Source organism: Gossypium raimondii, chromosome 6 (genome assembly GCF_025698545.1).
Source record: "Gossypium raimondii isolate GPD5lz chromosome 6, ASM2569854v1, whole genome shotgun sequence".
Lineage (NCBI taxonomy): Eukaryota > Viridiplantae > Streptophyta > Magnoliopsida > Malvales > Malvaceae > Gossypium > Gossypium raimondii.
The window spans coordinates 56,263,935-56,274,149 of NC_068570.1; the positions used below are offsets into that span (position 1 = coordinate 56,263,935).

At 32.6% G+C, this 10,215-nt stretch overlaps 2 protein-coding genes across 8 annotated transcripts; both read right to left on the reverse strand.

Moving 5' to 3' along the window:
• Positions 1–3,730: 3,730 nt before the first annotated feature.
• LOC105772204 (serpin-ZX) lies at positions 3,731–5,174 on the reverse strand. Its single transcript, XM_012593534.2, has 2 exons — positions 4,741–5,174; positions 3,731–4,657 (listed from the first exon to the last, which is right to left on the reverse strand). The coding sequence occupies exons 1-2, from the start codon at positions 5,155–5,157 to the stop codon at positions 3,857–3,859; spliced, it is 1,218 nt and encodes a 405-aa protein (XP_012448988.1). The 5' UTR covers positions 5,158–5,174; the 3' UTR covers positions 3,731–3,856.
• A 2,057-nt stretch (positions 5,175–7,231) lies between these two features.
• On the reverse strand, positions 7,232–9,962 carry LOC105772208 (rhodanese-like domain-containing protein 9, chloroplastic). 7 transcript variants are annotated; one of them, XR_008196671.1, is made up of 4 exons: positions 9,754–9,962; positions 9,361–9,483; positions 9,171–9,275; positions 7,232–9,092 (listed from the first exon to the last, which is right to left on the reverse strand). XR_008196671.1 is itself a non-coding variant. In XM_012593537.2 (3 exons), the coding sequence occupies exons 1-3, from the start codon at positions 9,452–9,454 to the stop codon at positions 9,022–9,024; spliced, it is 270 nt and encodes an 89-aa protein (XP_012448991.1). In that variant the 5' UTR covers positions 9,455–9,959; the 3' UTR covers positions 7,232–9,021. The 7 variants fall into 7 exon arrangements, 1 of the variants encoding a protein (XP_012448991.1); XR_008196669.1 differs by having other exon boundaries at positions 9,361–9,505; XR_008196670.1 differs by having other exon boundaries at positions 9,361–9,505; positions 9,603–9,962.
• Between the last annotated feature and the right edge of the window lie 253 nt (positions 9,963–10,215).

Genomic DNA, 10,215 nt, shown 5'->3' on the forward strand with positions numbered 1-10,215 from the left:
AGTGGAAAGCTGACATTCTTTCTACTACCTTCAATGCTGAAGTTGTTAAAAAGATCTTGCAAATTCCACTGGCAACGACAGCAACTGAAGATTTTCAAGTATGGAGAGGAGAACTTTCTGGCATTTTTTCGGTTCGAAGCGCCTACAAACTATTACAAGAGGATACTCAAATTCCTATTAATTTACAAGCCGAGACTAAAGCTTTTTACAAAAAAACTTTGGAATCTACAAATTCCTTCAAAAATCAAAGCTTCAATATGGGGTTTCTCTTGGAACTACTTTTCTACTTTTGCTAATCTGAAGAAAAAACGAATAGTTGCAGATGCTTGATGTCCTCGTTGTAAACTGGAAGAGGAGGATTGCAATCATATCTTCCGTTAATGCTCTACAACAAAAGAAGTTTGGAGACTCACACAGTTATCATGGGTGCTTAATAATACTCAAGATACTTTTTGGAACTGGCTTACATGGGTTTTTAGTCGCGGTACAACGGAACAATGTCGAATCTTCTGCTGCGGGCTTTGGACTATCTGGACAAGCAGAAACAAACTCGTTTACGAAAATAGACAAACAACAGGCAGTGATATCTCTTATAAAATTTCAGATTTTTTCGCTGAGCTTAAAGGAATCCAGGAGAAGAAACTTATCTTGGCAGATGATGGTGCCCCGAGAACTGAAGAGAGTAGTACGAGAACCTCAATCTACTTTGATGCGGCCTTTGACCAGCAAAATGCAAGATCTGCTTCGGGTTTACTTGTTAGAGGTGAGGGAGGGGAGATTTTGGTCTCAAAGTCAGTCATTCACACCAATATTGCAACTCCATTTGCGGCAGAGGCACATGCAGGGTTACAAGCACTAGAGTTAGGGAGATCTATGTGGCTTACATATTTACAAATAAAGGGATATTCGAAAACGATTATCAAAAAGTGTCAAAATTCAGAACAAGACAAATCGGTCATTGGAGCACTCATCAGAGATATTCAAGAGCTTAGAACCACTTTTAATAGCATCTGTTTTTGTTACATTCCGAGAAATGCAAATATTGTTGTCCATTCGATTGCCATCGAAGCTTTAAAAAAGGGAGAAGAACATTACCTGGTTGGGGCGATTCCGAATACCGTTCGTCTAGTTGCTGAAAAGATGAACCCAAGATTTTAAGATTGTGAGAACAGAGATGACTGTTGGAAGGAGTAGCAAACAGAAATAAGATTTGGGGAAATCTGATACATTTAATGGCTGAGTCAGTGATGGAATTGAAGGAGTGCTGGAGGAAGAGTAAAGCAATGAATCCGGACTGAAAAGTTTTCAGAAGAAAAGGGATTTCGATAATGATAACAGATTGAAGAAATTTTTTTGGTAACTGTTATCTTTTGAAACAGAAGGGACGCGTCAACATGAAAAGGTAGAAAATTAATTGCGTCCAGCTAGGGGTGAGCATTCGATCGAATCAAATCGAAAATTTTTGAGTTAATCGAGTTTTCGAATCTCATTTTATCATCCTAACTTTATTTGAAGTTTTCTCGAATCGAGTGAGTGAGATGGAATTCGAATCGAATCGAATCGAATATATTTGTTCGAGTTAAATTTTAAAAAATAATTTTGGGTCATTGTAACCATTGTCACCCATCGTAATAAAATTTGTCCACATTAATCAAATTTTTTATTAACTTTCATCACTTCATAATTTATTTATTAATTTTTTATATATTGGTTAGCTTCTTTGCTTGTTTAGTTGTTTCAATTATCTTGATTCTTGTCACTATGTATTTTAGAATTAAAAATATATTAAAGGTAAAAATATGATTTTTTAATAAAAGTTATTTTAAAAATAAAATGTGAAATTGATATCAATATAAAATTTTAACACGAATATTTTATGGCATAATTAATAATTTAATTTTAATATAAATATTCAATATGACTAAACAATTCAATATTATAAATAATATAAAACGTGAAATTTAATTTAATAATATAAATAGTAGATATAAATAAAATTATTACTATTTATGTTTAGTGATTTTTTTTGGATAATTTTGATTTTTTATTTGAGAGTGAAGGGTGAGAAGTAAAAGTTTAGGGGAAAAATAAAAAGTTTTGGGGAATAAAAGTTTGAGGAAAAGTAAATAGGGGGAGTAAAATTTTGGAGGGAAAATATTAAAAAAAATTGGAGGGGGAGGGTTTGGGATAGATGGGAGGTGTGATGGGAAGGGAATAAAAGTTTTAGGGGAAAAGTGGGAGGGAATAAAAATTTTGGGGGAAAATAAAAGGTTTTGAGGGTTTTTGGGAGTAAAATTTTGAGAAAAAATAAATGGGAGAGTAAAATTTTGGTGGGAAATGGATTTTGAGTAGATTGGGGGGTTGAGAGGGGAGGAGGGTAAAAGTTTTGGGGGGGAAAGTGGGAATGAGTAAAAGTTTTGAGGGAAAAGTAAAAAGGTTTGGGAGTTTGGGGTAAAAATGTAAAATATTATAGTTTGATATTCGAATTATTCGAGTTATTCGAATTCGAAAACTCAACTCGATTCGAACTCGAAATTCGAAAAAAAAATCGAGTTGATTCGAATAACTTGATTAACTCGAATAACTCGATTCGTTTAACTCGAAATTCGAATTTTTTTTCGATTTTTTCGAGTCGAATCGAGTTTTGCTCACCCCTACGTCCAACTGTTTGAAATGACTGGGCATTTATTTTTTCTTTTTGCTTTGTCTTTTCATTTTTTTGTTTTTTTTCTTTAAGTTCATTTTTATTGGGCAAACTACGTAGCCCAAGTTTTGTTTTATTTTTGCAGACAGTAGGAACTAGCTCAAACATATTGGGTATCATTTTGTTTTTTGATTATTTATTTATATAGCCCAGTTATATTATTCAAAAAAATTTTTAGAGAGATTAATTTTCTCATATTTGAAATTGAGAACAACTGAAAAAGGTATTTTATCAAATATTAAACACTTTTTTTAGAAATACGTACCAATAAAATAATATCATTAAATTAAAAAATAAAATATTGTTATACATTCAGCTATATCTAATATTTTCTCTAATTTAATTTAACTTTAATTAAATTACTTAAAATAATTATTTTAAATTATAAACCAACATCTTTTATTCTTTTACAAATTTTAATCATTTTTTTCCATAAGTTAATATTTTTTATTTTTGTGCAATCAATTTTTTAAAAAAAAAGTAATTTTTGTGTAATTTTTCCCATGTCATCGACACGTAATTTTGGCAATTATTTTACTTTGAACCTTGAACTCGAACCTTGAATCTTAAACTTTCAACCTTAAACCCCAAACTCTAAAATTTAGGGTTTGGAGTTTATGTTCCAAGATTCGAGATTACAAGTTACGAGTTCGAAGATCAGGGTTTAAGGGTTTGGGATTACGTGTTTGAGTTTAAGGGTTGGGATTCTAAGTCTTAGATTTAAGGTTCAAGATTCTAGATTTAGGCTTTAGGGTAAAAAAATTACTAAAATTATGTGTAACGACATGGAAAAAATTATTGAAATGTTATTAAATAATTGGAAAGGAACCATAAATAATATAACGGGGATGGTGCATAAAATAATTTCTCTATGGATGGTTTTTAAAATTTGATGATGTGATAAAATTTTATTGGTAAAATTTTTAAGATCCTAAAAGTTAACTAATATCATACCATTTTTGGGCAAGAACTGAACTAGAAAGCTTTTGCGACATCCTAAAAGTCAACGTTTTAGTCCCTCTCAACTAACGAGATGCTTTTGCAACATGTAATTAATGAAAATTGGAATATAAGCAGTAGTTGATGAATAGAAATCCCCTGCCCCCAAATTGTTTCTTAATTTTATTACATTCTTAACCCATTTGTTTGATATTAGGAGTCCAACGAGGGATTGAGCACTGCTCCAACAAAGAACACAACTCCAGATATCTCTTCCTTGATCATGAACATGAAAGGATGATCCGCTACAAAGCTTGGATTTGGATACACCGACTGCTGCTGCTGTTCGATTATAACTGCAGTGCTAGCAGCAGCTTCGGTTCCTTCCTCGTTCACTTCAATGAAACATTTGTGAAACATCTTCCTCACAAATAGAGGTTCAGTAACCGAATCTACCATTTCAGTAATCTCTGCTTTTCTTCTATTAAAAGGTAGGTCTAGTCCCATTTTGATCATCGCCTCCGATGCTTCAAACTCGAACTCGAACTTGAATCTCGGAACCCAGAAGTCGGAAATTTTCCGGTTGACGAGATCGAATCGCTTGTTGAAGTATTCAGGGTTGGACTTGAACACTTGTAGCAAGTTCTTCAAGCCATCTTTTGCATCTGGTAGAAAGAAATGCATGGCGAATTTTCTAATGGGTTGACTAGTTTTGTAAGGGAGTTTGAGGATTTTAAAATCCTCAAACTCGTTGTAAAGATAACGCTCAAATCTATTGCTAGTCATGAAAGGAACATGAACTTTTTCACCATCTAAGAGGTGAAAGACCCTTTGTTTAGTTTTTGATGTATCAAATAGTTGAGCCCATGTTCCTTTGAAGTAAAGTGCATTTGCAAGTATCAAAGCTGTATATTCATTTATAACCTTCAAGGCCTCAGCTGTGAGAAGGTTCCTGATGAGCCCTCTTGTTGCAGTCTCGGCCCACGCATTTACTTCAGCTACAACCTGTTCAGCCTTCATTGTCAAAGTATCAAATTAATAAACGATAATTAATGTGAATATACATAAAATATAAGAAAAACAAAAGGAAATTTTACTTTATTGGCAAAGTCAACTTCTTTGGCAATGGCATGGTAGACACCTTCTACAATCTCTTGGAAAGAAGGTTTCAGCTTTAAGCTTTGAGCAACCCAAGCCGCATTAACAAAGGACAAGTCTGGTTCACCAATGGAAGCCCCATTGCTTTCATTGAATGGTGATGCCAGATCAACCATTTGGGAAGCTAGTGAATTGATATCTTCCAGGCTTTTGGATCCTAAACAGTGGAATAGCTGCTCCAAAGTACGTCCCTTGGATCCAACTGCAATCAAGCTCAACAAAAGATGGAATGAAAATGGTGAGATCACTGTGTTTGATCCATTTTCAACACCCTTTTCTTGAAGAATGTTATTAGCCAACAGCAGACAGAAATAGGTGTTGAAACTACTGCTTTCTGCCTCTATTGGAACCTCCATTGCTGTCTGCTTAAGCTCATGAAATTTGTCTTGTTTATATAGAAAGAATTGAAGGGTGGTTGCTTAGTTTGCAAGCAATATTTTGGGTTAGCTGGCTGTTGACTTGTTCATAATGTTTATGCATAGTTAAATACCAGAGACATTACTTAGACTTTACGAGGAAATTATTTGTTTTTGTGAGATAGCCAGTTGGAAGTTATACGAACCTGAAAACTAAGAATAATTACAATCGTATATAGTGTTCTTCCACTTACTAAGAGAAGCCCTTTTAGCATATGATAATTTTAATTCTTTATTACTTAAATTTATTTTAAATATATAATATTGTATATTTAAATTTTTATGAGTTATATTTAAATTTTAAAATATAGTTTATATATTCAAATTAAATTTTATAAATAATTAATATTAATTATTTAAAAATATTTACATTTTATATTTTATATTTCATATATTAAAATATTAACAACAAATTATGATATATTATGTTTTATATTCTTACTAAAATATCATAATATTAACTAATTTGAACATTAGTTAAATGCATACTTGTTACTTTCTAACATCATGTCTAAAATGCATATTTTATTTCTCAAAAGTACTTTTTGACAGCAATACTGAATACTTAAATTTTAAACCAAAATTTTCAAAAATACTTCCCAAAGTCCATTTTCCACGACACTTTTTAAAAACACTTCTCAAAAGCAATACTAAACTAGCCCTGTTAAGAATTGGTGGTTTGATCAGTTGGATTATTTGTCTGATTTTGCAAAATTTTAATAATAAACTTAATGTTTTTTATTTATATTTATTTATACAAATATTTTTTGAGTTTTTTTGTAATAGTAAAATGTATTAAATCTTTCAAAATTGCTGTATAAAAATATGCTTTTATAACATGCTCAAATAAAAGTTATCAAGTTTTAATTCTTGATATCTTTTCAAGTAGTATTTGATTTAATTTTCATTTACTCTTTCAACGTTTATTGGAAAATTTTAAAAAATTGATTTTTTATATGAATAATCAAAAGTTAATCTTAATTATTTATTTTTTAAAATATTTTAAAAATTATGTATAATAATAGAATTAGAGAATGATAGAAAATCGTGAATGCACTCATTTCTAAATTATATCTGAAAAATTTAACTGCAATGATTCTTTCACCTAGTTATATTAATTAGAATAACTAAATTGAAAAAGAATTAAAGTGACCAAAACAGGACAAATTTTATTTTAAAGTGACTGTTTTATGTTGTTTAGATTTTGATTCACTATTCGTGACGCTAAAAAATTGTTTTACAAAAAACATTGAACAATGGAATGCGAACAAAAAAGTCATACAAGTAATGGTTTTAACAAAACCTTTTGAATAATTAAGTGACTTAAATGAAAACTTTAAAATAATTCAATAATCATTTTATAACTTTTTAAAGTTGAATGATCTAAACTCACTAATAATTTAATAAATTTCAACCGCTTCTCCTAAAAATGATTTATTTATAATAATAGAAAATCATGGGTAATTTCTATACCTATTATTATCAAATGATTAAGTTATCCTCTAGACACAATGTATATATTATCCAAGTTGCTCTCGTGGTCAATATTTTTAGAATTGGATCAAATTAATCACCAATTCTTGATTTCATCAAATCTATCAATACAATTCATATATATATATATATATATATATCAAAAGCATGTCTGAGGAAATGCATTCAATAAAATCATATAGCAATACAATGCCAACTATTGTTTAAAGGTGTGATTTTTATTATATTAAGGTTCGGTACCAATTATTTTAGCATATTATTATTTCTTATTTCAACCCCACATCCTTGTTTGAATATATATATATATATATATATAATACAATAAAACAAATAAATCAATAAATTTTAAGTATGAGAACAAAAACTTAACTGGCAAATAATTTAAATTGGCAAAAGTTAAATACCATGTATTTTGATACTGTTAGTCAGGTTCTCTTATTTTGATCTCTCGTCTAGTCATATCTGACGGTCTTAAACGACTCATATTCGAATATGAATATAAGAATACAATTCACATAACTTAGGAACACGATGGATGAAACATATTCATATCCAATATATCGAATATTCGTCACTCACTCCCTAATACAAAGCTACTAACATTTAACATAGGATTACATAGAGAGAGTTGCATGATTACACAAAGATAAGCAAAGATCCCTCACGTCTCCGATGAAAGGATACGATAACCCGACGACTCTCTATATACATGAAAATCTACTTGCTCTCAGAATACAAATGCTTAAAGCCACTAGCTATCCCCTCTAAATCACACCCTTACTAAACCGAGAATATAACCTCACCAAGCACAACTCCATTTGGAAGATAACGATTGTCACCGGTTCCAACATCAAACAGCCCGGATTCTCATGTTGCCAGCTTTCAACTCTCATGTTAAACAATGCCGGAATTCGTCTCGTTCGCCTCTTCCATTTGGCTAAGCTTTTCTCCTGCTAGCATCAAACCTCAAAAGCACATTTTTCTACTTATTCTATGTTAACATCTTTATTGTTCAGACAAACTAATTCCAGGATTGAAACTAACCGGTCCTATTTAAGAGATTATCTTCAACGAGCTCAAGATAAGTATTGTATCTTCAGGACGAGCTTCTGCGTTTATCCAATCCGATCCAATTTCTTCAAAGTTAGGAAAACATTAGAAAAACATTTTCCTCAATTCAATCCAAACAAAACTCCTAGATATGTTGCTATAAACAGTTTAGATATTAAGAATGGGTTTGCAGTCATCAAAGTATTAGCAAGAATGAAAGCCTAAAGATTTTTCTTATAAAAAATTGCCAACTTAATATGTCAAGTTTCTGAGCTGAACAATGTCAGGCAGGAATAGACACTAGCTTTTCTCAAGTATTTTATCAAACAGTTTCTATGCGCAATCGGGCTTCAAGCCAACTTGGCCGCAAAATAATGTCTGCCTCACGCTTCCACAAGTATCGCTCCCAGATGACACAACACATTCCCAGGTTGATACAGATGCAGCAGAGCCACCCGAGACAGATTCACTGTTTATCACCTATTCAAACTAATAAATATATTACATTTTTAGAGCAATAAAAACAAACTTTTTAGAGCAATAAAGAAGAAGCTAAGAACTTCGAAAAAAAAAAGGTACCTTTGACACAACACATTTCTTCTGCTGTTAAAATCGTGGTTTAGGTTGCTAATAAAGAAAAAAAAACTAAAAAAATTGTACCTTTGACATTTTTAGAGTAATGAAATAAGTTATATGGCTGGCAATTTAAATAGGATGCTGGAAGCCATTAACCAGAAAACCAAATTTTATGCTTTATGCTCTCTACTCTCAAATCAACTGTAGAAAAGTATTATCTGACACTTTAGCACAACTATCTAACCCTTGATCGTGTTCTTGCTGGTGCTTCAAGAGCTGGCCTAGAGGGACTAGTTGGTGCAGCCGGCAAGATTCAAATATCAGAAACAATTTATTTATAACCGTAGTGAAATCTTGAAACCAAAGAAAGAAAGAGAGATAAAGGAGAAGATATGGTTCATTGCAGTCCATGATTATCCAGTAGATGAGAGATTTGACCATTACTCTTGGAGGCTTGTCTTTAGAAGAAATCTTCGATTGGGAAGAGATGCTTAATGATCTTAGACACATCATCTCCATTCACGAGCTGGTCTCCTAGAGAGCCGATAAAATCATTTGGCAGCTTGATGACTAAAGCAATTTTGTAAGGAATCATCTTGGTGGTCAAATCTTGGTGGTCTAATCATTTTGGACTGCCTCGGATGTTAGTTGGGTAAAGTATAACCCGGACTCGTTTTGCAATGGCTACCTTGCAAGACTCATCTGAAGCAGCTTCTCCGCTTGATCTGGGAACAAAGTTATAAACAGATATGCGCCTGCGCCGTTTCATGAGGTTAGATTAAAAGAGAAAAAGGACTTCAGCGGAAGTTTTTTATGGATATTGAATCACATACAAATCTGTGCAGTTCCAAGCACGGCTGAATTCTTGCCTTGAATTGTGACCAAACCAGCTTTGCCAGCATCTTGCAACTTAGTTGTACCTACAGAATCAAACGTACCTGCAAAAACAAGAACTATTTCATGCTTTGCTCCCTGCATACATCACAACCCGGTCATTACAACAGCAAGCAGTTGATGTTTAACCTGGTTTTACAGTTTGAAGCCCTGATGTTATACATGCTATATTCTGAAAACCAGCTTGCTCCAATTTATTGGCTGCAGAAGTCCATCTTTTCATTAAGCATGTGGGACACCCATGTCCGATGCCTACTCAACAGAGCAAAACAGACTGAACCCATAAAACCACTTTTAAGTTGCAATATTAAGTGAGCATAATCCATGAAGCTAATTGTACAAATGCAAAGTAAACAGAGAAGGAACCCGACCTCCAAAATTGCACAAGAAAAATCAGGATAAAATGAGTGAACCATTTGTCGATTTTCCCATCATGCTAATAATTGATGTCGTATGCTGGTTTCTATAATAAAGGGTTGTATTTAATGAAGTAATAATCCACATGTAGATCAAGTTACAAACCTGCATCTGATGACCATGCAATTCCGATTCATTTAACAGTAGAGCACTTTGAACAGCATCAACTTCAACAGATTCAACATAGGAAAATCCTTTAGGTTGACCAAACTTGTCTGTCAAAATTGTTACCCTGAGCAGAAGATTGGAATTGCTGGTGAACTTCCTCAGGTGTACATGCATAGTCTACCTGATGTTACAAAGACATATAAACAAATAGAGAGTAAGAAAGATGTACAAAACATTGAGATCATTTATTAATTGTACACCTAAACAGTCTACAAGGTACCTAAACAAGCCAAACAAAGCAAATGCCAAACAGTCGTATATTTCTAACCAATGCCAAGTTATGAGAAGCAGCCTGGCCATCATTCAACAGCTGGACAGCTTGGGAACTGTCACATTCCACCACTAGCATGAAAAATGCCCCACAATTCCGCTTCCAGCACCTTACCAACGTAAATAAAA

Coding starts and splice junctions, on each gene's coding strand:
- LOC105772204 (XM_012593534.2), bottom strand. CDS start 5,157: ATGGAGGTTCCAATAGAGGCAGAAAGCAGTAGTTTCAACACCTATTTC. Junction 4,658..4,740: donor AAGTTGACTTTGCCAATAAA/GTAAAATTTCCT, acceptor TTGACAATGAAG/GCTGAACAGGTTGTAGCTGA.
- LOC105772208 (XM_012593537.2), bottom strand. CDS start 9,454: ATGAAAAGATGGACTTCTGCAGCCAATAAATTGGAGCAAGCTGGTTTT. Junction 9,276..9,360: donor GCTTCAAACTGTAAAACCAG/GTTAAACATCAA, acceptor TTGTTTTTGCAG/GTACGTTTGATTCTGTAGGT. Junction 9,093..9,170: donor GCTTGGAACTGCACAGATTT/GTATGTGATTCA, acceptor GAAACGGCGCAG/GCGCATATCTGTTTATAACT.